General features: G+C 47.2%; 1 protein-coding gene across 1 annotated transcript in view; it reads right to left on the reverse strand.

The window, feature by feature from the left end:
* Positions 1-6,269: 6,269 nt before the first annotated feature.
* Positions 6,270-27,355, reverse strand: part of RNF4 (ring finger protein 4) — a 34,263-nt gene continuing 13,177 nt past the window's right edge. The window contains 9 exon segments of the mRNA XM_057704578.1: positions 6,270-8,495; positions 9,041-9,089; positions 9,801-9,960; positions 10,279-10,288; positions 17,199-17,236; positions 17,239-17,266; positions 21,548-21,627; positions 23,633-23,747; positions 27,094-27,253. Coding sequence (XP_057560561.1) covers positions 8,346-8,495; positions 9,041-9,089; positions 9,801-9,960; positions 10,279-10,288; positions 17,199-17,236; positions 17,239-17,266; positions 21,548-21,627; positions 23,633-23,747; positions 27,094-27,102 — 639 coding nt within the window. The 5' untranslated portion in view covers positions 27,103-27,253 and the 3' untranslated portion in view covers positions 6,270-8,345.

The following is a 27,355-nucleotide window of genomic DNA, read 5'->3' on the forward strand; positions in this document are numbered from 1 at the left end:
TTCTATATAGATATATGAATGATAATATTATGCTAGTATTTTTTTTAATTTAAAAAATTATGGTAAAATAACACAAACTTTACCATTTTAATCCTTTTCAAGTGTACAATTCAGTAGCATTACCTACATTCACCACGCTGTACAACTGTCACTGTTATCCATTTCCAGAACATTTCACCATCCCACACAGAAACTCTGTACCCATTAAACAACACCCCCAGCCCCTGGTAATCTCTGTTCTACTTTCTCTATGAATCTGCCTATTCTAGGGACATCATATAAGTGGAAATATACAATATTTGTACTTGTGTCTAGCTTATTGCATGTCGCATAATGTTCTCATGGTTCACCCATGTTATAAGTACATATCAGAATTGCACTTTCTTCAGGCTGTGATATTGCACTGTATGGATATACCACATTTGTTTATCCATTCATCTGTTGATGGACATTTAGGTTGTTTCTGCCTTCTGGCTCTTGTGAATAATGTTGCTATAAACATTGATATACAAGTATCTGAGTCCCTGTTTTCAATCCCTTTGGGCACCTATCTGGGAGTGAAATTGCCGGGACATATAGTAATTCTATATTTAATCTTTAGAGAAAACACCAAACTGTTTTCTAGATCAGCTTCATCACTTTATACTTCTACTAGCAATGCACAAGGGTTCCAATTTCTGCACATCCTCACCAACACTTATTTTCTGTGTTTTTCATAATAGCCATTCTGATGGCTATTTTGATACACATTTCACTCATGACTCAGGAAGTTTAGTTCTTTTCATGTGTTTATTGGATATTTGTATGTCTTCTTTGGAGAATTACCTGTTTTAGTCCTTTGCCAGTTTTTAAATTGGGCTGATTTTTTGTTCTTGTTGAGTTGTAGGAGCACTTTATATATTCTGGTTATTAGGCGCTTACCAGATAGACGACTTGCAAATATTTCCTCCTGTTCTGTGGGTTGTCTTTTCACTGTCCTGATAGTATCCTTTGATGCACAAAAGTTTTCAATTTTAATGAAGTCAAATTTCTTTTTCCTTTTGTTGCCTGTGTTTTTGGTGTCATATATTAGAAAACTGCCAAATCCAGTCATGAATATTTGCCTTCCTGTTTTCTTCTAAGAATTTTATAAATCTATAAATTTCTTTATATGGTTTAAAGACCCAACCTCATTCATGTGCATATGAATATCCATTCTTCCAGGCACCTCTGGGTTTTTCTCCACTGAATGGTCTTGAAACCTCTGTGAAAATCATTTGGCCACAGATGTGAGGATTTCTTCCTGGGTTCTCAATCTTACTCCATTGGTCTATGTCTGCCCCTAAGCCAGCACCACATTATTTTGATTCCTGTACCTTTATAATGTTTTCTAATTGGGAAGTGAGTTGTCCAACTTCTTTTTCAAGACTGTTGTAGCTATTCTGGGTCCTTTAAAATTCTATATAAACTTCTACAAAAATTGCCATTGGGCTTTGGCAGGGATTGCATTGATTCCATACTATATTGCTTTGGGTAGTATTGCCACCTTAACAATGCTGTCTTCAAAACCACAAGCATAGGATGTCTATTTATTTAGGTTTGTTTCTTCCAGCAATGTTTTGTAGTAATGTTTCTTTCACTGTCTCAGTGTACAAATTTTGCACCTACCTGGTTAAATTTATTCCTGTTATTCTTTTTGATGCTATTGAAAATGGAATTTTCTTAATTTCCCTTTCAGATTGTTAATTGATAGCATATAGAAATACAACTGATGTGTGCATTTGTATCCCATACTTTGCTGAATTCATAATGCAACTGTGTATATTGTGTATTATTTAGATATAAGGTCATGTCATCTGCAAACATATACTTTTCTTTCTTCATTTCCAACTTGGATGTCTTTTCTTTCTTGACTTGTTGCTCTGGCTAGAACTCACAGTGCTATGTTGAATAGAAGTGATGGAAGTGAGCATTCTTGTCTTGTTCCTGATCTTAGGGGAAAAGCTTTCAGTCTTTTACCACTGAGCACATTAGCTATACAGGCTTTTCATAAATGGCTGACATTATGTCCAGGTGCTTTCCTTCTATTCCTGGCCTGTCAAGTCTTTATCAAGAAAGGGTGTTGGATTTTGTCAAAAGCTTTTTCTGCATCAGTCAAGATAATCATGTTATTTTTACCCCTATATTCTATTAATGTGGGGTATTGCATCAATTTTCATAGGCTGAGCCACTCTTGCATTTCTGGGAAAACACTCCACATAGTCATGGTGTATAAACCTTTTAAAATGCTGCTGAATTCAGTGTGCTAGCACTTTCTTAAGGATTTTTGCATCTGCATTCAGAAGATAATGCTCTGCAGTTTTCTTTTCCTGTAGAGTCTCTGTGTGGCTTCAGTATTAGGACATTACTGACATCACAGAATGAGTTAGGAAGTGTTCTCTCCTCTTGAATTTTTTGTAAGAATTTGAAAAAGATTCTTTTTTTTTTTTACGTTTTATAGAATTTATCAGTGAAACCACCTGGTCCTTGGCTTTTCTTTGTCGGTGTTTTGAATACTGTTTCAATCTCACTTCTTATAGGTCTACTCATATCTTCTATTTGTTCTGGAGTTGGTTTTGCTTAGTGTTTCGAGGAATTTGTCCATTTCATTTGTTATCCAATTTCTTGGCATGCAGGTGTTCACAGGAGTCTTTTATAATCTTTATTTCTATAAAGTTCAGTAACGTCCTCTCTTTTGTTTTTAGTAGTTTGAGTCTTCTCTCTTGTTCTTAATCAATCTAGCTGAAAATTTGTCAATTTTATTGATCTCAAAGAAACATTTTTTTTTTAAGAAACAACTTTTGGTGTCCTTGGTTTTCTCTATTATTTTCCGGTCTCAACTTCATTTCTCTCTGCTTCATTGTCTATTATTGCTTTCCTTCTGCTAGCTTTGGGTTTAGGTTGTTCTAGTTCCTTAAGGTATACAGTTAGGGTATTGATTTGATCTTCTAATGTAGACATTTATAGCTATGAACATGCCAAGCACTGGTTTCACTGCACCCCACATGTTTTGGTATGTTGTGTTCTCATTTTCATGCTTCTCAAGCTATTTTCTAATTTTCTTTGTGATTTCTTCTTTGAACCATTGGTAACTTAAAATTGTGTTGTTTAATGTACACATATTTGTGGGTATTCCTGAATGTTTGTTCCCTTATAACCCAGTAATTTCACATATGTCCGTATGTCCAACAGGTATGTGAGCAAAACTGCAGAATGTTCACTTTTGGCTACTTATAGCAAAAGAACTTAAATGACTGATAGGATGGATAAACTGAAGTATATTCATCCAATGAAATACGATACAATAAGGAAAATGAACAAACAACACAACATGAATCTCACGAATACTGAACAACAGAAGCCACTCCCCTCCTCCAAAAAATACACACTGAGTGAGTCCATCTATTTATTTAATTTATTTATTTTTAAATTTGGCTGCACCATGCAGCATTCAGGATCTTAGTTCTTTGACGAGGGATTGAGCCCATGCCCCCTACAGTGGAAGCGTGGAGTTTAAACCACTCGACTGCCAGGGAAGTCCCCGATTCCATCTATTTAAAGTTCAAATAACAGGCAAAAGTAAATTATGTGATTAGGACTGTGTGTTTTGGTAATTAAACTATAATTATAGTTAAAGGAGTGATTTCTACAAAAGTTAGAAAAGCAATTACCTTGGAGGAAAAGTCAAGAGTGTACTGACCCGGAGGGAGGACAAGGGGCCTCTAAGATGTTGTAATATTGTTTCTTGTTGCAGTGGGTTGTTTGATGTGCATTTGCTTTATGGTAATTCACGGAACTGTACTTTTTAAGTAATCAGTGAGGTGTGCTTTTTGTGTGCTGTATTTCACAGTATAAAAGATAAATAAATATAGTAGTCTTGAGTTGGTAACAATCTTAAACACCTCATAAAAGCAGGGGTTAAAAAAAAAAGCAATGGTGAAAAAAAAAAAGCAATGGTAAATACTTTCTGGAGGACCCCATCTTCAATCCAGGTCTCAAAGAATTTTCAGACAGTACATCAAGTTACACGAGTTCAAAGTAAGGGAGAAAAAAGTTTACAAAGCACACAAAGAAGGAAGTCATCATTAGTAAGAGCCAGCAGGAATAAAAGGCCTCAGAATTAGACCCACAAAGACTTTGGGTACTGGAATTAACATAAATAGAATATGAAACCGACAAATCTCTAACAAAACTGATTAAAAATAAAAGGGAAAGCATAAATTAGTATTAATGATAAAAACATGCTACAGAGACTAAGTAGCTTACAAGAGGATATTTTGAACTTTATAGTAAAACCTGTAAAGAGATGAAATACACAAATTCCCAGAAACCTGTAACCTAACAAACTGACTTAAATGTGAATAATTCTCAAACATTGAAAAAAAAATCAAATCAGTATTTTAAAATCTTTCCTTAATAAAAACAGCCCAGAAATTTTATCTTTGAGTTCTACTAAACATTCATGGAACAAATAATTTGAATCCAGGGTATAGAGAGAATTCTCCTTAGTCTCATTGTAGGGAACCAGCCTTACTTTGAAACCAAAACCTGACAAAGACAGTGTAAGATGATAGGTCAATGTAACTCACAAACATGGATTTTTAAAAACCCTAAACCAAATACTGGCAAAACAAAGTAAGAAATGTGTAAGACAAAACACATCATGAACAAAGTAGATTTACCCAAGAAATACAAAGCTGATGTACACTGGGAAAAAAAAATCAATGTGATATATACTACATTAACTGATCTAAAGGGGGAAAATCCTATGTCTCAGTAGAAGTAGAAAAAGAACCAACAGAGTCATACATGCATTCTGACAAAATAAAAGAGAAATGAAACACAAAACTCCTACCTCGTGGTTGGAAAAGGAACCTCCATTACCTGTTAGTTATCTAACAAGTTCAGAAAGAAAAAGAAAGTTCCAAGAATTAGAAACAACACTTCATTGCAGATGATATGGTTGTGAACACAGAGAATTCAACGGAGTCCAGATTCTTAACAGAATGAGCCTTTGGCAAGGATGCTTACCCAATTAACATACAAAACCAATTAAATATCTATATGGCAACAACAAAAAAAGTCCTAAGGACACCACTTAAGTTTCAAAAATAAGAAACCTAGAAGCACGCCCCTTCTGTAGCCAGCTTTGGGGGGCCCCCTCTGCCAGTACACGCCTGTGGTACACACTCCCTGCCCTTTCATGGGACTCTCCTCTCCTCCCAGGGCTTGCCCAGGATGGAGGCCTCACCTGGCTATTGGCTTCAGGACACTACTGGCCTGGGGTGGCCACCCAGAAGTGTCTGGTTAATCACCCCCTCGGGTCTCAGAAGGCCTGCACACCGGGAAGGCACTGGGTCTCGGCTCTGCACTCACAACTCTTTTTTCTTCTCTTTACCCAGACAAGCTGCAGACCTTGAGAAGCGCAGCTGAGCATCCCTCCCTGTTCTCTTGGACTCCTGTACTTCACTTTTGCCAGTTTCATCTTCCACTGGCCTGGGGAACTATCTCCCTCAATGATGTACAGACTTGCAGGGCAGCGACGTAGCAGGGTTTCTCAATATCCACCAAAGCCAACAAGTGTGGTACTAGGAGTGTGGCAAATGTGCAGTAAGCATTTGAATAACTGTTGTTTTTGTCTCTGGTGGTCTCCAACAGAAAGGAAGGCAGGCCTCTGAAGTTTAGCACCGTCGTGTGCCTCTGGGCCCCAGCCACCCAGCACATTAGCCTGTTCTATCGACCTCTTCATAGGAATGGAGAAGGGCAGACAGGCAAAGGCCGGCTCTGCCAATATTTACTCTCTGGGAACCCCAAGCCCATTCCGTCACTTCAGCTTCCGCAGCACAGCTTATCTGGGGCACTACCAGGCACGCCATGCTCTCCTGGGAAGACAAACTGTGTAGGGTGGTGGGGCAGGCGGTGTGCACTGCACTGCCAGGACCCCAGGTCAATCCAAGTCCACACCGCTCAGGGCTCCCCTCCTGAGCTGGCACTGGCCAGACTGAGCAGGCAGCCCACGGCCGACCTCACTTCTTAGCGGCTGAGGTTAACAGTCTGCTCGTTTAGGCATACCAGGGCCTGGACGTGTGGTTCTGTTCCAAGGATGACCTCTTACGTGCTGGCTTCTGGTGGTAGATGACCAATCAACCTTCCTGCACACAGGCAGACAGACAGGAATCACATACCTTGGGCAAGTGGGGGGTGCGGGATGATATCAATCCCAAAGAGCAAATGAGTGCACGAACAAGAGACCTGGTTCAAATTAATGGTTTATTTCCGCCTGTAACACTCGCAGAGGAGTCCAAAACAGATGGACATACATGGATAGTTTAAATGTAACAAAGAAAGATTTGAACTATGTACACTGAGGAAGGGAAAGGATTTTTCGTATCAACTTTTTCCTATTTTGCAATTTCCGAACAGTAGAAACGAAACATTTTTTCCCAACTTAATTTAGTATGAAGGAATACAACCTTTATGATCAACCCTTTGCCCTTAAGCATAAAACGCAGGAGATTCTGGCTGCGTGGCTGTCTTGGCTCCTGAAGTCTGGGAATTGTTAGAACATAAAAAAAGAGCATTCCGTGAAGCCCAGAAGGAACTTAATGGCGATGATGTCCAATCAACGGGCAGACACACTGCACACCACGCTGATGAGAACAGATGTCTCGCCCTCGACTCCAAGTAGAAAAGAGTACTTTCATCAAACGAACTGAAAGTGAGCCAAACAGTTAAAAAGTCAGAATGAAGAATGAAACCATATTCTTCTCACAGAGGAGGGACGCGCCTTCAGCCCCGTTTAAAGCGGATTCTGTGCCGAGTCCCTGCCCCTCCAGAAGGATGAAGTGAAGGTCAGTTATTGCTAGCAAAGCCAGAGGAGGCCCCTTTCCCACCGCGAAGATTTTTCACACAAAAAGGCTGTTGGTTTGGCTTGAAGCCCTCTGAGGAAGAAGGGATGCGGAGGTGGAGGCAGCAGGCGCTGCAAGGCCTCTCCCCTATGAGCCACCCCGAAGCCTGAGGGGCAGCTCAGGTCAGCTCCGGCCGCCTCACCGCCTCCTTGAGGACCAGAGGCTCTCCCCCATGTGGGGTTGAGCAGAAGGTGTTATCTGGGCTCCTGGGGAGGAGAGGCCACCGTACTCTGCCAACCAAAACCTAAGAAGCAATCAAAGCCCGAAGGATCAAGGCCCAAAGGCCAGAAGAGCAGCTTCTGAAACGAATGTCAGTTGCAGGGGTGGGGGTGCCCAGCTCGAGTCTGGAGAGCCAAGCTCTTTGAAATGCAGGGTGGCTGTGACCTGGGCAACAGCGTGGTCATGGGCGGCTAATAAGGCCACAATTACTGCCACCACCGCCCAGGGTCTATGCTTGAGTAGACATCAGGCAGTGGGAACTGAGGACCAAAGGGCATGTGGTAAACACAGGATGGATTTTTATCAGAAAAGAGAGAGGACACCCGACCACGTGCCTGCCCCATTGACCTTGCATGACCTGCGCCAGGTGAACTCGGGCATGGGTAAAGTTCCTGAGAACAGGTGGTGGACAGGGCGGGGCGAGACAGGCACTGCTCTGTAGGCGACATGAGGCCTCTGAGGGACACTCATAGTGCTACATCTCCTGGGCTGCTGAGAAGTAGGCAAAGAACGGGCTTTATTGCACATTTCGTTCTCAGAAAACTGGAGATTGCCCCGCAGAGGTCCTCAGGATCTGCAGGACCCCTGACATCCATGCAGGTGAAATCACGGGTGACCTCTGAATCTCAAGGAAAGAAAAAAAAAGTCCAGTGGTTGGTCTTCCCGGGGCCATGCTTGCACCTGGTATCCTCAGGCCGGATGGACCTTGTCTGGCTCGGTCACTGTGGTGGGCAGATGCCTGGGATGAGGTAGCGTGCCCGGGAGAGCTGGGTGGACCTGTTTGCTCTCCGACCAGGGCCAGCCCTCAATGCACTGCCAGTAGAAAGCTGGGGCAAACTTTCGAAATGGGGAAAACTTCTTGGTAAACGTGCAGGTTCCAGAAAGAGGCTGGAACCACGATGCTCGATTCCAATGTGCCTGACTCCCTCTCTCCTACCCTAGAACCAGACCACCCAGAGAAGCAGACGTAGACCCTGGCCTGGGCGGGCCCCGGCTCCAGCTCCACAGCATCAAACTAGAGGTAACAAAGGATCTAAGACGGGGTTGGAAACAAGAGAGCAGTTTACATATCAGATGTTGATTTTGAAATAGTCTTTTTGAGCTCAAGAAACTGGAGGCAGATAGCCCATGTAAGGCCACGTAGAGAACGCAGTCAGGCTGTTTCTGTCCATCCGTCTCTCCTGAGCGGCTCTCAACACTTCATATATAAATGGGGTGGTATCGTTTGTGGTTGATCTTTTTCCTGCAAGTTGGGCACGTGTTAGCATTCTTAAGGGAATCACGGAGGCACTGGCTACAGAAGACGTGGCCGCACTCTGTAGAAACAATGAGACGTCCGTTCTGCACAATCTAGAAAACATGAAAGAGAGCAGGCTGCACGTCTGGTCTTGTACCAGAGCAGTGGGAACCCAGAGAATCCACTCCCACCCATTTCTACGGTGACAAACAAGAGGAGAGGGCCAGGGGCTGCAGCAGGAGAAGCAGGGAGGTGGTCTGCAGAACTAAGGATGCTGCTCTGTAGGCTCAGGCAAGTGTGAGCCATGTCTCTGAAGCCGAGAGCAGAGGCGGCAGCCAGTCTCCAGCAGCAACAGCCCAAGGGGGTTTGAGGAAGCCCCAGGCACCCAGTGGGGCAGCGCTGGGGGGCCCAGGGCCACAGGAAGCACTAGCAGCTTCCCCTTAGGCCCGGCGGGGAACACAGGACTAATGTGCCTGCACAGGGCACACGGGGCCAGAGCGCAGGACCGCAGGGGCCCTTCACAGGTGTGTGCCAGCCCAGGTGGGACCGCGAAACTGGGGCAGCAAACCCCACCCAACGAGGAGTGTCTCTTACCTAATCCTTTCACTGAAGCAGTTTGAAAACCGGAATCAGGGAAGACACAGCTAAGTTTGCTTACCTCTGAGTACCCGTCCATGCAGATGGGACAACTGACAGTACCAGAGGGCCTAAAATCACAGTGCTCATGTCAGTTCCTCAGCAAACGCAAACATTCAATTATTAACTCTAAGTGGCTTCATATAAGCCGCCCATATCCCCTCACAAGAGCCTCCTCTGACCCTGCCCTAACACAGGCACTGGGAGACTTATAAGAAGGCTGGCTGTCCCAGTGGGGGTGGGGACAGCTCTGAGAAAGGGGAGGAGAGAGATGGGGGCAAGAGAAGGTGCAGACAACCAGAGTCACCCTGTCCCTTCCCCCCACCTCTGGCCTATGCTCCCTCAGAGCCCCCCTTCCAGCCTCCTTGTCTGCAGCAGGGGCTGCACCGAGCAACGCCTTCCTCCAAGCATTCCTGTTGCAGGAGGCTGGGGGCCACTGGGTCTGCTGTCCACCTCAGGTGGTGGGGCTGGCCTCCAGCCTGGAGCTCTTCACACCCGCCCTGCCAGTGCCTGGCGCACCCCTGTCACAGTGGGAATAGCTGAGCCCAGGTCTGGACCCATCTGCCACCCCGATGCTTCAACAAGCCCTCCCTGAGCCCAGGGCTCAAAGCTGAAGGTCCCGTATTTCTAATACCCTGTCTTCTGCCCCAACCTCTCCACTGAAAATTGGAGAGGAAGGAAGGGGATCCTCACGGGACAAGGGGGGCCCATGTATCCAGAGACTTCCTGGCAGAGAGCTTGTCCCCAGCACAGCAGCAGCAGAGCAGTGGGCACACTGGTACCTGAGTCCAGTAGAGGCCTCTTCCCGGGTGTTTCCGGGGGTGTGGGTGGTCACGTACACATCTCTGTCCCTGGACAGCTCCTCCTCATCACTGCTCACCACACAGCTATCAGCGTGGTCCTGGCGCAGCCTCCTGGCATTCCTCCTTGGCCGCCTCCTTTCTAAGGAGTGAGTCCATGTTCAGGGCAGGGCCTCCCAGTCCCACCACCCTCACGACCCACCCTCCTTCCTAACCGGGAAAGGCCAGTCCCAGCTGCACGGAGGCCACCCTCCCATCTTCCCAGGAGAAGCCCCCACCCCTGCTGCGCACAGGTGGCTGGGCCGAAGTCTCCTCAGCAGGAAGGGGACTGACTGCAGGTGCGAGCAGGGCAACATCCCGGGCGTGTGCCCGCACCTACAGAGCTGGCGAGGCCTGCCGGCACTGCCCGTGCACCCAAGTCCGCTCTCTACCCAAACCCAAGGGAGGAGAAACCACTCACCTTCAACAATCTTTGAAAAAGGAGAAAAACAAAAGAGAAAGACACAATTAATTTGACATAAACTATTCTGTACTCTTTTAAACTCTTAAACAAAAAAAATTGAAGCATTTGTTTCAAATGCAAAATCCTCAAGGGCGCAGCAAAGCTTCCCAGCAGCTGGCACACAGGGCCCCAGCCCCCAGGTGTCTGGTGAGTCGCTGGGAGCTGCGTGACCTGGGAAGTCACTTACCCTCTGGGAGCTGCCAACTTCCTCTTCTGAAAACAGATGCATGGGTGCCCACAGCCCCTCGCTGCTGTGAGGACTGGGTGAGATCACGAAGCTGCCCCACGGCACCAGGGGCCTGAAGCCCACGACCAGCCCCACATGTTCTCCTGGTCCTCACTCCACGTGGACTACTGCCAGAGATGGAGCCTTTGCTGGGAAAAGGCTGAAGTACTGCAGTGCTAAATACCTTATTAAAAATAATTAAACAGCCAAAGTAGGCCATGCAGGGACTACTGAGAGTAGCACACACCAAGGACCGAACTCAATCCAATCCTGTGTTCAAGGCCTACAGAAACAGCTAGTGAGAACCTGACAAGCCCATGGCCCAACTACAGGCACATCTGCTTTACTGCGCTTTGAAGATACCACATTTCTCACACATTAAAGGTCTGTGGCAACCCCGTGTCCAGCGAGTCTATTGGTACCATTTTTCCAACAGCATCGGCTCACTTCGTGTCTGCGTCACCTTTCAGTAATTCTCACAGTATGGCAACCATCCTCATCATCACCGTCATATGTGATCCGTGACTTCCGACGGTACGGCTGCCATCGTTCTGGGGCCCCGTGAACCTCACCCACATGAGACGGTGAGCTTAATTGACAAATATGTGTTCTGGCTGCTCCACAGACCAGCTGTTCCATGACTCCCTCCCTCTTTCTGAGCCTCCCCAGTCCCTACACACAACAATACTGAAATCAGGCCAATTAATAATCCTCCTAAGTCTTCAAGTGAAAGGAAGACCTGGCTTTAAATCAAACTCAGGCACGATTAAGGCAGTGAGAAGGCATGTTGGAAGCTGAGCCAGGCCTCGAGCCAGGCCTCTTGAGCCAGTCAGTCAGGTTGTAAACGCAAAGGAAAAGTTCTTGAAGGAAACTGAAAGTGCTGCTCCAATGAACACACAATGATAAGACAGTGAAGCAGCCTTACTGCTGATGTGGAGAATGTTTGGGTGGTCTAGATGGGAGATCAAACCAGCCACAACACTCCCTTAAGCCAAAGCCTCATCCAGAGCCAAGCCCTAACTCTCTTCAAGTCTATGAAGGCTGAGAGAGGCGAGGAAGCCTCGGAAGAAAAGTTGGAAGCTGACAGAGGCTGGCTGAAGAGGTTTAAGGAAAGAAGCCATCTCATAACATAGAAGTGTAGGTAAGGCAGCAAGTGCTGGTGTAGAAGCTGCAGCAAGTTCTCCAGAAGATCCAGCTCAGGTCATGGTTAAGAATCTGCCTGCCAATGCAGGGGACACGGGTTCGATCCCTGCCCCAGGAAGATCCCACATGCCGTGGAGCAGCTAGGCCCGTGTGCCACAATTATTGAGCCTGTGCTCTAGAGCTCATGAGCCACAACTATTGAGCCCGTGTGCCACAACTACTGAAGCCCGTGCACCTAGAGCCCATGCTCCATAACAAGAGAAGCCACCGCAATGAGGAGCTCGCACATTACAATGACAAGTAGCCCAGCTCGCCACAACTAGAGAAACCCCGTGTGCAGTAACGAAGACCCAACACAATTAATTAATTAATTAAAAAAGGGGGGGGGGGCTTCAAAGGACAGGCTAACTCTCTCCTTAGCTAGTGACTTTAAGTTGAAGCCAATGCTCATTTACCACTCCCAAACTCCTAGGGCCCTTAAGAACAATGCTCCATCTCACTCTGCCTGTGCTCTACAAATGGCACAGCAAAAGCCTGGGTGACAGCACATGTGTCTATATCATTTACAGAATATTTTAAACTGCTGAGACACACCGCTCAGAAAAAAGATTTCTTTCAAGATGTCACTGCTCACTGACAACGCACCTGGTCACCCTGGAGCTCTGATGGAGATGGACAACAAGATGAAGGTTGTTTTCCTGCCTGCTTACACTGCATCCCATGGATCAAGAAGTCATTTCGACTTTCAAGTCTTATAATTTAAGAAATATGTTTCATAAGGCTAGTTGCCATAGACAGTAATTTCTCTCATGGATCTGGGTAAAGGAAACCAAAAGCCTTCTGTAAAGGGTTCACCATTCTAGATGCCATTAAGAACATTTATGATTCATGGGTGAGTAGTTGGAAAGAAGCTGATTCCAACCCTTGTGGATGACTTTAAGGGGTTCAAAAAAAAGACTTCAGTGGAGGAAGGAACTGCAGATGTGGTGGAAAAACCAAGAGAACTCGAATTAGAAGTGGAGCCTGATGCTGTGACTGAGCTGCTGTGATCTCACGATGAAACTTAGACAAGGAGTTGCTTCATATGGATGAGAAAGTGGTTTCTTGAGAAGGAAGCTACTTCTGGTGAAGATACTGTGAAGGCTGTTGAAATAAAGAAGAATCAGAATGTCACATAAACTTAGCTGATGAAGCAGCAGCAGGGTTTGAAAGAAGTTCCACTATGGGTAAAATGTTACCAGACAGCACTGCATGCTCCAGAGAAACTGTTCACGAAAGGAAGACTCTATTACTACAGCAAACTTCATTGTTGTCTTAGTCTAATAAATCGCCACAGGCACCCTCACCTAACCTTCAGCAACCACCACCCTGATCAGTCAGCAGCCACCAACATCGAAGATAAGACAAAGACCCTCCAGCGGCAAAGAGATGACAACCAGCTGAAGGCTCAGATGATGGTTAGCCTTTTTTAACAATAAAGTACTTTTAAATGAAAGTATGTACACTGTTTTTTTTAGACATAACGTGTGATGGAACACTTAACAGACTGTAGTACAGCACAAACAACTTTGTTACTCACGCTGAGAAACTAAAAAGCTCATCGTGACTTGCTTTCTTCTGACACCCGCGTCACTGTGGTGGTCTGGAGCTGAACCTGCCGTCCTCAAGGGTGTGTGCACTCATAACTTCCCTTAAGACTATTTCTGCGGCAACAGGTTCAAATCAGTCAGTCTGCACCATCACCAGCAGCACCCCCTGCCCTCCTGCTTGTGTGTGTGCCTGACTGCTTCGGGAGAGCTCTCAGGACTGCTGCTGAAAGCCCTGCCGCCCCCTCTCCTTGGCTGCCTCCCTTCTGGCGCACCACCCTGCCCCCCAGAGACGGGACGCTCCACTCGCTATTCCAACCCCCTTGCGGTGGGGACTCTGCACATGACCTGAGCTCCCTCAGTGAGACGCTCGTGCCGTTTGGAGGGCAGGAGGGTGGAGGACAATTCGGCGGCTGTAGGTGTTGCTCCTGGTGGACATGGACGGGGGTATCAAGAGGCGGTCATGGAGGAGGCTGCAATGTTCCAAGCCCAGGTCTGTCCTCCCGAGCAAGGAGACACCTCAGCACTTCCTTAGCCCAAAGAGGTCAGTACAGATGGCAGCTGCCCCTGTCATGCTCCTGCTTGGCGCAGAGGCAGCAGCTCCCACGGTGCGTCAAGGCTGAGACACTGGGAGCTATTCCTAGAGACCTGCTCCTCCAGCCTTTACAACACCATGAAGCAACTCCTCCCATGTGTCAAAATCCAATTCTGCTCCAGAACAACTGAGTGGATTCAGTTTTTCCAGCCTCAAACCTGACAAATACAAATAGCCATCCCAGAAAGGAAGAAGGTCTGAGTATAAAGATTTCATTTTGCAGATGACGCTTCCCCTTCCCCCGAGAAGAAGCTGGAAAGGTGTGACTATGAAATTGGGGACAGGGACTTCCCTGGTTGCACAGTGGTTAAGAATCCGCCTGCCAATGCAGGGGACACAGGTTCGATTCCTGGTCTGAGCAGATCCCACATGCCATGGAGCAACTAAACCGTGACCTAGAAGACCAGGTTGGGTTGGCAGAAGGTGCTGTCCCATATGAAGTCTAGAAAGGGGAGTTCTGAAGTCAGCCAGGAGCGGAAGGAAATTTTGCTGTGGGCAGGGAAGACCCAGCTTTCCTCAACTCCAGCACTGCTTTTACCACCTTTTGTCAAGACAGACCACTGACCAGGTGTGGCTGCACCTGGTAGGAATGTGATGCCATCGGGTCCCAGGCCACCACAGGCTCCTGTGAGTCAGGCCCAGCTCACCTCTCGGCAGTGCCAAGCCAGGGCCGGACCTGAACACTGAGCTCCCCCAGGGAAGTCCCAAGGCCCAGGACGCTGCTGGCACATGGCAGGAGCTCCATACTTCACCACTAGGTAGAGGAATTCTCCGTGGCCAGAGAGCTTCCTTCACTGGGAACGACTCTGCCCCCATGTTCAATGGAAGAACAGCTCAGAGGTGAGGCTTCCTGCCCAAAGGGCAGAAAAGAACAGCACCACAGCCTAGCGTCTAGCTCCACACCCTTCCTGTGACCGAGCAACCTCCTCGCTGATGGACGCAAGGCACTATCACTAGTGCTCCCTCCACCCAGGGAGGGAACGCTGCAGGTGTCCCGCAGGTGCTCTGGAATGTCCCTTCCCCAAGGCCACAGCCCTGCAGGCAGCAGCGTGCTTCCTAGCACAAGAGACAGACAGGGAAAAGCATCGGGGCTTCAGAAATGTTGGCTGCAGGAGTAAACAGATGGAAACAGGAACAACACCAGCTCTTGGGCCTCTCATCTGGCTAAGAGGCCTTTCAAAGAAACAAAATACCACCTGGAAAAAACAACAGTCCCCCAAACCCTAGTATGAACAGCCAAATCAACGCTGTGACAAACTGGCCCGAGCTTAGACCCACATGTCCCACCCCACCGTTAGCCTGGCTCCTCTCTCCTGACTCTGGGATAAACCACAGACAGAGCCTTAGAGACCAGAGAAGACGCGTGGAGCGTGAACAACCCACAGCAGCACTGGTGCCGCCTGCTTCCACTCCTGGGCGCAGTGACTCCAGGTCAGTCACCCAGAGCCCCTGTGAGCTTCTGAAGCACAGGTGAGCCTCAGAACACCTGGAAACGCTGACACCCATGTCACAGCCCTTCTTCTACTAGTGCACAAAACACTCGGCATTCTTAGGGCTGTAGCAACGTGCTGGGGTGAAACCACAGAATGGAACCCTAGCAGTAAGACAGGGAAAACCAAGTAGCAGGGTCACTGGGGTCCTCTGCAGGCAAGCTGATCTCCCGCACTTTTAGGAAACTCATCCAGCTGGGAGCTCAGAGAGCTGCTTGCATTAAATGACCTTCCTAGTCGCCACCGCCAACCACTGTGCCTGCAAAGGATGCTCCTCAGATCCAGCAGGTGCATGAGCTCAGCAATCACAGATCACTTCCACCGCAGGAGCGCCAGGAGCATCAGGAAGACTGGTGCTGACAGGAACACCCTAGTCAAGTAAGCAATCGTGTCAGATTCCACGGACATCTGTTTCGTTTCCCCAACTGTTGGATATGTCCGGGCTCTTCTCCATGTATAATTACACTGGCTCACCCGCTCATTCTAGCAGTCACTGTGCGCCTCCCGTGCCCTTTACTACTCCCAGCCAGCGACGGACCGGGCTCCGCCCCTGCCTGCAAGGAGGCCTCAATCAAGCAGACCCTTTCAGCAGCCTCATAAATGACAAGCCAGGCGGGGCACAGAGTGCGGCAAGTAGCTCTGCTCACCTGCGCACTGTGGGGACAGAACAAAAAGATCCCAGGAAAACCAACCTGACTTTAAAAGAAACAATCTTTTGAAATACAGTGAAGGAAAACAGTCCAAGCAAGTACCATTTTTAATAACGTCCCCCCTGAAACACTCAGTTTCTTAAAGAGAGGAGTGAGTCCCCTCTCCATCACTGCATCACTTCCAGCCAGAGGAGAGACTGGTAGACTGCAAATGCTCATGAAAAGTGGCCTGAAAACTTTATTTCAACTATTAAAACCAGATAAGAAAGCAGAGGGATAGAAAACAAGCAGAGATTTCCAACAAATGGCAGGCTGGTATTTCCATCAACTTTCCCACTGAAAACAACCAAAAACAAGATAAAACATACATATTTTTAAATAAAGAGGTATACATATAAAAAAAGAATGATTTGGTCAACAGTATAGGGAATACAATAATCCAGAGGGAAGAAAGCACAGAGGATTCTTAAAAAATTGAAGCCTACATTTAAAAGCCCCACAGAGGGATTTCCCTGGTGGCGCAAGTGGCTAAGAATCCGCCTGCCAATGCAGGGGACACGAGTTCGAGCCCTGGTCTGGGAAGATCCCACATGCCACAGAGCAACTAAGCCCGTGAGCCACAACTAATGAGCTTGTGTGCCACAGCTACTGAAGCCCAAGCACCTAGAGCCCGTGCTCTGCAACAAGAGAAGCCACCGGGATGAGAAGCCCACACACCACAATAAAGAGTAGCCCCCACTCGCCACAACTAGAGAAAGCCCATGTGCAGCAACGAAGACCCAACACTGTCATGAATCAATCAATCAATCAAAAAAATAAAATAAAATAAAATAAAAAGCTCCACAGAGAAACCAAAGCCCAGGCAGGAACCAAGGGGGCAGCCACAGGCTGCAAGCCAGGCTTAAAGCAAGTCCCAGCAAGTATCAAAGAACTGACCCACAGAATGTACCTTCTGACCAATACTGCAAGCAATCAATAACAAAAAGAAAGTATCCATATATTTTGGAAGTTTAAAAATATAAATTTGATAAACACGTTGAATAAAACGTAAAGTACCAATAACAATTTGTAGGATACAGCTAAAGATGATATCTTTAAAGCATTTATTGGAAAAGAAATGATGAATATTAGAAAAACAGGAAAATAAACTCAAAGAAAAGAATAATCAGTGAATGAAGACAAACTTACAAGAGAAAGAATCCACAAAGCTAAAAGTCGGTTCTTGAAAGATCTAATAAAGCTCTGGTGATACTAATCTAAAAAAACCAGTAAACACAAATAACCAGTAATCAGAAATGAAAAAGGAGACATCACTACAGATTCCACAGAACATAAAACATTATGAACAAATTTATGCCAATAAAAGTGAAAATCCTAGATGAAATCAACAAATTCTTAAAAAGTCTAATTACCAAAACCTATTAAAACTCTAAGTAAGTACTTTCACTGTAGAGTTCTACCAAACATTCAAGGGAGAAACAGTCCCAATCTTACAAAATCTTCTGGAGAACGGAAAAAAAGGTGCTCAACTCGCTTTGTAAAGATACCAATACCTTGATACCAGAACCCTATAAAGAAAAATTACAGACCACCAATCTTACTTATAAAAATAGAGGCAAAAATTATATATAAAATATTAGCAAACTGAACCTAGCAACATAAAAAGATAATGTCATGACCACAATGTGTAAGTGGTTTAACGCTAGAAAACAACATCATTCTCCACTTCAACATACGAAAGGGGAAAATTCATCATTAGATTAAATTGTTAAATTTCATCACTGATTCAAGATGAAACTTGTAGCCAAACAGGAAATAGAGAAACTTCTCCACTATAGTAAAGGGTATAAACAAACCAAAAAGATTTACAGCAGAGGTCTTATTTAGCGGTGGAACTCTGAAAGGACTCAGATTTGGAACGAAACAAGAATGCCCATGACTGTCACCATTTTTGTTCAGCCAGTGCTGAATTTTTTAGCCACAGTGTTAAGGCCAAGAACAAAAGGAAACAGAGAAGAACCAAAACTTGTCCTGTATACACAGAAATTCAAAAGAATTACAGATTAACAACTGCTAGACCAAAAAAGGAAAATCAACTGCATTTCTTTATATCAGCAAATAATAAAAACAAAAAAGTGAAAATTTTAAACATTATTTTTTATAGCATCCTACAATACTAGTACCGAGCAATAAATCTTCTAACAAAAGACTTGCAAAATCACTCCAGGGAACATTGTAAAACTTTACTGAGGTATTTAATCTTATCTCACACCGTACACAAAACTCAATTCACATGGATTTTAGACCTAAATGTGAAACGCAAAACAGTAAAACTTTTGGAATACAGGAACATTTTTATGGTACGGCGTTTTCATCAACAAATTGATAAATTCTACTGTATTAAAATTAAGAACCTCTGTACATAAACTGAAAAGAGAAAAAAACAAGCCTCTGAGTAGAAGATTCAAAACACAACTAATGGCAGGCTCATATTTAGAACTTAAAGAATTTTTAAAAAATGAGACAAGGCAGACAATCACACAGAAAAATGAGTAGAAAAAAAGACTCAGTGTTAAAAAAGCTTCCAACAGACAATTCACCAAAGAGGAAAATGAACCACCACTAAACGTGAAACGGTGTTCAACCCCAACAGTAATGGGAAAACACACATTCAAACCACATGGAACACTCTAGGCAGCACCAGATGGCTGGAAGAGCAGTGGGCGTGAGATGAGGAGGAACAAGAACCTCCAGCACCGGTGGCAGCGTGAAAGGGTAGGTACAGCCTCTCTGGAAGATGGCCTGTCACTATCCAGTGACAATCAGAGATATACCTACCCTGGGATCCAACAGTGACAGCCTTTTTTGGGTATGTAATGCCAAAACTAAGTTAAATTTTTAGGGAAAATATCAAAGCAGAGATGTACGAAGTCTCATCGCACCTCACAGCACTTTAAAATTTCTCCTAATTCATCAGGGGTTTAGGATTTCTTAGAGTTAGAAAAGTACAGTGTGTGTAGTTTCTCATCTAGTCTTAAGGGGGTTCACAAGAGTTCTAACGTTGTCCCTGGATCCTGGTCTGTAAAGATGCAGATCTACTCCTGGGTGGGCTTCAAGTGGTACACTTAGCCTGTCCCCCTGGATTCTGGGGGAACTGGTAAGATCACCCCAATTTATGAAAGGATATTTATTCATTTCACATGCTCCTGCAGGCCGGCCCCGAGGCAACCTAAACTTGTAATTCCTCTAGCAGATGCCCCTTGCCTTGAGTTAATAATACTATTAGGTTTTCCAAGTAGATCTGCTTACAGTGAGAACTCTGGCCTCAGGTATACTTCTCACTGTAAATTTAAAACATGGCACTTGGATTTATTAAAATAAACACCAACAAAAAATGAAGAATGATTAGAATAGGGGGGTGCAATTAAGTCCAAAACAATTATTCTATGTCTGGAAACACTGAGGAATGACTCTCCGCACCCAGGGAAACATGAAGAAGGCTGGAAAGCTCAGAAAAGCAGCCCATTTAGGGCGGGCGCACCGGCCATCAAAACAGAACCAGGGGACCTCCCTGGGGGCGCAGTGGTTAAGAATCTGCCTGCCAGTGCAGGGCACAGGGGTTCGATCTCTGGTCCGGGAATATCCCACATGCCGCGGAGCAATGAAGCCTGTGCGACACAACTACTGTGCCCACGTGCTACAACTACCGAAGCCTGAGCGCCTAGAGCCCGTGCTCCGCGACAGAAGCCAACGCAATGAGAAGCCCGCCCACCAAAACGAAGAAAAGCCCCCGCGTGCTGCAACTAGAGAAAGCCCGTGTGCAGCAACGAAGACCCAAGGCAGCCAATAAATGAAATAAATTTTTAAAAAGCGCAAAAAAAGACCCAAAAAAACAACCCAAGGCGTAAAAGGGGTTATGATGATGTCGGTTTGCCACCCAACAGAAGCCAATCTTATTGTCTCCTTCAGGGCAGAAAATGTGGTCTTGTGAGCAGAAGTATGGCCATCTCCGTAGGGTACCACAGGCGGACACTGAGCGCTGGAGAAAATAAGGACTGTTAGTCAGCAACTGGGCTGCAGCTTTCCGTCAAGGTACCAAAGGAAGCCGTCCTTCCAGAACCCCAGGGAGCCTGCAGGGAGCAGCAACCAAGCTGTGTATGTTGGGGTGGCTAAAAAGTTCATTCGGGTTTTCCATAAGATGCTACGGGAAATGTTACCTAAGATGTTATGGGAAAACCCAAACTTTTTTTGGCTAAGCCAATATGTATGTACCTTAGAAAACATGCTAATCAGGCCCAAGCAGGGACCACTTACAGCTAAACGCACACAGACTCATCTCAGAAAGTCCCGACTGGCCTCGTGTGTAAGGGGCAGTCTCCACGGACATTCATCCATAACCTGCCGGGGACAGTTTACTGGCTCAGCAAGAGCAGCTGCCTGGGAGGAGGGAAGGAATGAGAGGGACGGACACACAACAGGACAGCCCAGAAGTTTCAGACTGACCAGAGTCTAAATCTCCTAATTTGTGAAGACAGCTCCCTGTCCTCTTCTTTTCTTCTTTTAAAGTCTTGAAGCTTCTCAGTGCAACCCTATTCTAAAGTTCTAAGCACAGCCATGATAACCCCAGACCAGTGGGCCCCAAGGCCGAGGGGAAGACTCAGCTCCTGGGCAACCTCCACGCGCCTCCCCCTGCCCACCCCCATCCTCAGCAGCCGCCTCCACTGGCCCAGCCCCGTCACTCCACACAACTGCACACTGCATCAAACGGCACTTCAGGAGCAGCCCGAGAGGCGAAGGCGTCCTTAGGATGTGGGTCTGTGGGCTGCCTAGACTCCCACACCCACACACAGGTATGCACCCCTGCACATGGGAGCTAGTCTGCCAGAAGCGCTGCGCCACAGGCCCCACCAGACCAGGCCTCCTTCCCCCAGGGCTGCACGGGGGCAGGCGCATTTCCTGGGGTGGGGCGCGGGGGCGCACAAGCAGCCTCCAGGCTCCATCCTCCCTGGAGCCGTGACACAACCAAAGCATCAGGTGGCGATGCAGGGTGCCTGCGTCCTCCTCCCAGCTGCTTCTGAGCAGACACTCCCATTCCCACCAGGCAGGAGGGCGTAAACTCACATTTACTCGGTGCCAGGCACTCAAATCCAGGATCTCTTAATCCTCACAATACTCTACTAGCATGGATGGCACTACCCCCATTTTATGGACAAAGTGAATGAGGCTAAGTAACGTGCCCAAGGTCACACAGCTGGTATTAAGTGCAGAATCAGGGACTAAAGAGAGACGGGCCTCAGAGTTCTCCCCAAAAGCCTTTGTTGCCAGCTATGTAAAGGACAGGGTCACAGATTTACTAATGGGATTAATGTAATCGACAAAGTCACGACAAATGATTTTCCGGAAACATCTCCCATGTTGAGCCCCAGTCACAGACAGCATGATTTCTCCAGCGCAAGCCGTAACCTGTGACCAAGGCCTTCACACGCGCTGGCTGGGGGCCCGCCGTGAAGCGGCGATTCCCACGCTCCAACACTTACCACCACAGAGTCATTGTGAGTCAGGTCGACGACCACAGGCTCTAAAGATTCACAGGTGAGGTCCACTATCTCGTCTCCAGCTTCAAAATAAAGCATTTTAGCAAGCTTTAGGAGCAAAGTAAAGGCATCCTGCTCTAAGTTTCATGAATATAATTACAAACAGAGCATAGTTTACAGCAAACTAAAACCCCTGAAGTACAGAAGGGGCGACAGGCAATGAATACCTTTCCAGAATTTTGCTGTGAGCAACAGTGTATGGGCTTCACGCACACACACACCTCTCCCCGTGCCTCACACTGCCACACGGCTAGGCCTCTGTGACCTCACCTGCTCATCCACAGGGAAGGGGCAGCGACTCACCTGGAGTGGGATGGGGCTGCACGCCTGGAGAAGGGACCAGGCTCAGCTCAGGCTTCGGGGTAGATCGGTCTGAAACCTGTGCTCCCCTCAGACCTCAGGTCATGCTGAGCTCTGCACCCTCTTCAGTTACATTTTAATCTCCACTTAGCTCTCAAGTGCTTCCCAACTTGCGTGGACAAGGTTTATTTACTGGTCCCCTAGAGCCCCACCCCACCCAAATGGGTCAAGCCTGTTCTGCAACCTGCCTTTGAGCCCTAGAGTACAGTGCACTGTCTACCCGAGCACAGGACAAGTAGGGAAGGACATGTGCTGAACGGTTACCGGCACTCATGTCCGCCAGGTAGAAAGGAAGGGCAGAGAACAACTTTCATTTAGTTGAAACAAGACTTACAACCATTTTTGTTTCTATTATTATTAACATTAAAAAGCAGGAGGGAAGAACGTTTAGAAATAGTACTTGTTTAATATTTGGGGAAAGTGACTTGTAATACATTTAACATATTCAAACTTGTTTTGTTCTCTTGTATTAAAAAGTTTCACGGGAATAAAAATCACAATATATCAGAGATGTCCAACATAATTTATATACAATGATTTTATTCTTTCTAAAGAATAGTCTATGTATGGATATACCATAATTTACAGAGCCGTTATCTTTCTGGGGGACACAGTTTTTGGCTCTTACAAATAAAAAACAATATCCAACGGGCAGCTTGTGCATATAGCCCTGCACACGGGTGTAAGGCTGAGGATGAGAAGTGCTACAGTGGAAAGCAGTGGATCTTGGCCTGGCTGGATTCTGAGCCCTCCAAGAACCACTTGAGGGTTCAGTGTCCCAAACAAGGAGCCTCCTGCACCAGCCTCTCCTGAAGGACGGCAGAATTCAGACACCAGGACGTCAACTCTGGGTGGAGGGGAGGATGGCGCAGGGCTGTGCACTATGTGAGAAGCAAAGCACAGAGCCCACAGAGACCACATGGAGAACTTCACTCCCCTGAAGGGCCCGTGAAATATACAGACAAGTTGCTTCTCTTTAAATGTTAGTTTTCAGGTATCATAATTATAAAAACACTCCTACTATACACAGAGCAGAGGGACTCAACTGAGGCCATCTGCCACCCTCCTGAGCAGGCAGGCAGAAAAGGAAAAAGCCAATTTGGCCTCTGCCCGCACCAAACTCCCTTCAGCACATGCAGATCTGTTGACAAGTCTGCCTCCTGAGACAATTTTTTGTCTTAATGAAGGAGAAAGGAAGAAAGCTGAGTACTTCCCAAGGCCAAGTAAGTTGAGACACAATTTCAAAGAGAAAAGGTAGCCCCACAGCAGTCTCCGCTTTCATGCTGTGCATCCCCAAAAGGTCCAGCTGAGTGGCCATTCCTAACCTGTGGAGGTCTGGGGTGACCAGGGGGCAGCTCTTGCTCACTCTAGCTTTAAGTTGTGAATGGCAGACGCATCTGAGACTGCAGGTCTTTTAAATACACTGCTTACACTAAACCTTACAGGGTCATGTGTCAGCACTGTCCTAAGTGTTCCGTGTTGACTCCTCAGGGCTGTGACAGCTCAACGCAGCAGCTGCTACACACGTACACACAGCACGAGCCCCCGTTCCAGGTGAGGAAACCGAGGCTGAGCCACAGGCTGCGTAACGTGCACGAGGCCCGTGGCTGGTAGGTGGTGTGTTGGGCGCGTGTGTTCACTCACGCCCAGTGTCTCTGGCAATCTTACCACTTTCCACGAGTTCTATAGGTTCTGCCTCCAAGGCCATCTCGGGTGGGGAGGCTGCTTCTCGGGTTCGCTTCTGGGTTTGTCTAGAATTTACTGTCCCGCCACGACGCTTTCTCTGAGGGTATCCGGGAAGAAAGAAACAGTTACATAAGCTCCTGACCAATAAGATTTCAACCAGAAGAATAAAAAATATCAACTCATTAAGAAGAATAGGAAGCCAGTGAGCAGACCTGAGGCTGAGGTCTTTCAAAACTTGAGATCCTAGAACACTGAATGTTGAGAGAGAAATCACCCAGAACATATAGTGAATACAAATTCTATAAAGTAAAACTTTTGTTATATAGACATACAGACTATCTGTCAAAAGTACATGACACATAACTAAATTGAAGCCTCTGGTCCAGGCTGGGATCTGGCCAGAAACCCCTTCTTTTAACCAAAAGTAACAGACCTGTTTTTCTTGGATTTGTATTTGGCCTCAATGAACCCTCTCGGTTTTTCAGCCCAAAGACCTTCAATTTCCCACTGTGAAAAGCAGGTCTTTCTTTGGGGAAGTTTTCTGGCCCCTAACCATTTAGGACACTATCAAGTTGTAGTTTACACACTAATAATCACCCCCCACAGCTCCAAGAACCAAAGCTTTCTTTTTTTTTTTTTTCTTGTGATGAGAACTTTTTAAAAAAATTTTTATTGGAGTATAGTTGATTTACAATGTTGTGTTGTACAGAAGAGTGAATCAGTTATACATATACATATATCCATTCTCTTTTTAGATTCTTTTCCCATATAGATCATTACAGAGTACTGAGTAGAGTTCCCTGTGCTATACAGTAGGTCCTCCACAAGAACCAAAGTTTTTAAAAGGCTGTTCCAGGGGCTGCCTGAGAGACATGCCTTCTGGAAGATTTGACCTGTCAACCAGCCTGTCTGCAGCCCGGACTCCCTGAACCAGCCCTTCTGCCCGCTTCTTGAGCTGGTTTACCAACGTGCTCCAGAATCTCTGGCCTGGCTGGCCCTGAAAGACAAATGGAGAACCTGCCCCCTTGCCGTCTTCCTCAAGAGACAGAACCTCCCAACTGACCCGTAGCCGTATTATTCCCACCCTGTGCGGCCCCACCCAACCCTGGCTCCCTGTGTTTCAGTGCTGCTTCTCCCCCTGCCCTGGCCTGCTCCTCACGGCACTGGGCCTGCTCTGCTCCACGCTGGGCGATGCGGGGCAGTTACTTCACTACCAAGTCTGAACTCCTCACCAGTACCAGCCTCACAGAGCTCTCCTAAGGACGAGGTGCCACACTGCATGTATAGCACTGAGCACTGTGGGAAGATGCCATTCCTACCCTAGTTCCTGACACGCCTCACTAGGCATCCTAGCGCTGGAAACACTGGGAGGACCAGCGAGGGTCCATGAGATCTGCACCAGACTCAGGAGCACCGGTCACCCAGCCCCACCCTCGCTGGCAACACAGAGAAGCCTGATTCCGCCTGTGTTCCCACTGCTACTCTCTATCGAATGGCAGCTTGAGGAGTTTCAGAAACGCAGCTGGGTGCAGCAACGTCCCGTGGGTCTAAAGAAAGGGAAGCATCCCCCAGAGGACCCGGAAGCAAGCAACAGCAGCTGCTCTGAACTCTCCAGTGAGAGCTGCTCTGCCCCCTCCAGGCCTGAGCTGAGTCATTGAGTCTGCTGCTTGGTGTCTAGGAGTTTCCCCAGCAGCTACCAGATCACGTAGGGCTCCTTAACTTTCACCTCATTCTCTGTGAAGTTGCCCTTCTATCTCCCTTCTTCTGAAAAGGACCAAATCTTTCTTAGCAGACCCTGCTAAACAGAACACTTCATGCCCCTTCCTGTGTGGCTTTCTCCACTGAGGGAGGTAAGAAGCAGTTGTGGGTCCTGGCCAACGTCCAAGTGCTGAACCCTAAAAACACCGTCATGGTCACTGTAGGAATGTGTCCTGCCAACACTCACCCCCCACCCCAACAGCAGTCCTGTCCTGACTGCTCCTTCAGCCTCTCCCTGCCTTTAACCTGGCATCCTTCCCAGCCTGGACCACCCATCCCTTCCCTTCTTGGCCAATTTTACACAGCTTTTAAGAACCCGTCCGCTCCATTATGAGGACGTCCCTCCTCTCCGGCTGACCAACTCGTGACCCCACCCCCCCTCCAAGAAGCCTCCTGTACTGCCACCCCACCTCCTCTCTCACTTGTACCCCCTGAGGGCAGGGAGGAGGTGGCTGTTAGCACAGAGCCAGGCTCAAGAAACCCTAGAATACACACAAAGACTCTGCCCGGTCTGCCCTCCTTCTAGTCTTGTCAGGTTCTCCTGCTTTTTACTAGCAGAGCCCTCACAGCTTCTAGTTAAAACCAACCCTCTGATCACTACCACACAAGTTATTCACACCACTCTGAGGAAATTTTAACCAACTTCTTCACACACTCTTATAAGAGGCTACACTGTTCTGTCTGTTCAGATCCCGACTGGGCAGAGTGTGGGCTTCAGCGGTGATGGGCCCAGGCTGCAGGTGAACTGTGGGGGCAGGCTGCAGGCAGGGAACCAAGGTGGGGGTCATCTGCCCTTTAAAGGGGTAGGTCCAGGGAAACAAAGGCCCTCTTGTGTAAGAATATCAACCGTGGGCCTGGAACACAGTGGGGGCTGCGAGTGGTCAGAAGGGATGGACCAAGGAGAGGGAGGTGGGGACCAGTGAACAGCACATACATGACTTCTACTACTGTGCACCCTGGAAACTGGTCGTTCAGCCTATCCTGCCCTCCTCCATAACCCCCCCCCCCACCCCCCCGCAACACAAACACCATTCACAGCACTTCTGGAACCTGGAAAGAGAGTATGAGTTTCACATCTGGTCCACGATCTCAGAAAACAGCTGTTTTGAGTTTCAATCATATAAGCAGCCTTGTCAGTAGGGAGTAAAGTGGGGAGGGGGACCTTCAGGCAATCTCTGGACTCCAGGGGCTCCAGGTGACATCTGGGTTACACGAAACCAGAGCTGCCTCTGTAGTCTGATAAAAGCTCTAAGCAGGAGTCACGACTCACCAACTCTGGTCACTGACCACGGGAAGACTCACCAAGGATTACTGCAGCTACCGACGCTCACGTCGGACCAAGAGCCACACAGGGGGAGAAAGAGAAGGAAAAACGGAAAGCTGGGCTGTAAATAATTAAATAAATCAGGGCCCTAATGTTTCTAGGACACTGACAGCAGCTCTGGAGGCATAAAACTTCACAGCCCTCCACCATCCTTCTCAGCCTCCGTCTTCAGGGCACCACCCAAAACACTGGACTCTGAGCACAGACAAGCAGGTTGGTGCACCAACCAGAAGGTCCTGTACACACTCCTTCAAGAACCAGGGTTACTCAGAAGCACCTTTACGGTACTCTTGTTAAGGTACACAGGAAGGAAGTACTTGTTAACCTAAGAAAACAAACTTCACGAACTCACACAACTCACCGTACTCATTGTGCTCTTTGGTTCCAACCTACAGGGAAGGAAGTGGGCGACACCAAGACGTGCAGGGAGGCTGAAGGCCTCAAGCCCCGTGCCGGATGCTTGCCCGTCCTCTGGCAGGCACAGGAGCCTGGAGTCAGGAGACTTCCAGTATCTTCAAGCCCTGAAAACAGACACTGCGTTGATAAATGCTGTCACCTGCATCACCGACAACAAAGCTCAGTTTGATCCATCAGCTACGTGCTTTGCTGAACACTTTAGGCAA

This window comes from Hippopotamus amphibius, chromosome 13 (assembly GCF_030028045.1).
Source record: "Hippopotamus amphibius kiboko isolate mHipAmp2 chromosome 13, mHipAmp2.hap2, whole genome shotgun sequence".
In the NCBI taxonomy this organism is placed as follows: Eukaryota; Metazoa; Chordata; class Mammalia; order Artiodactyla; family Hippopotamidae; genus Hippopotamus; species Hippopotamus amphibius.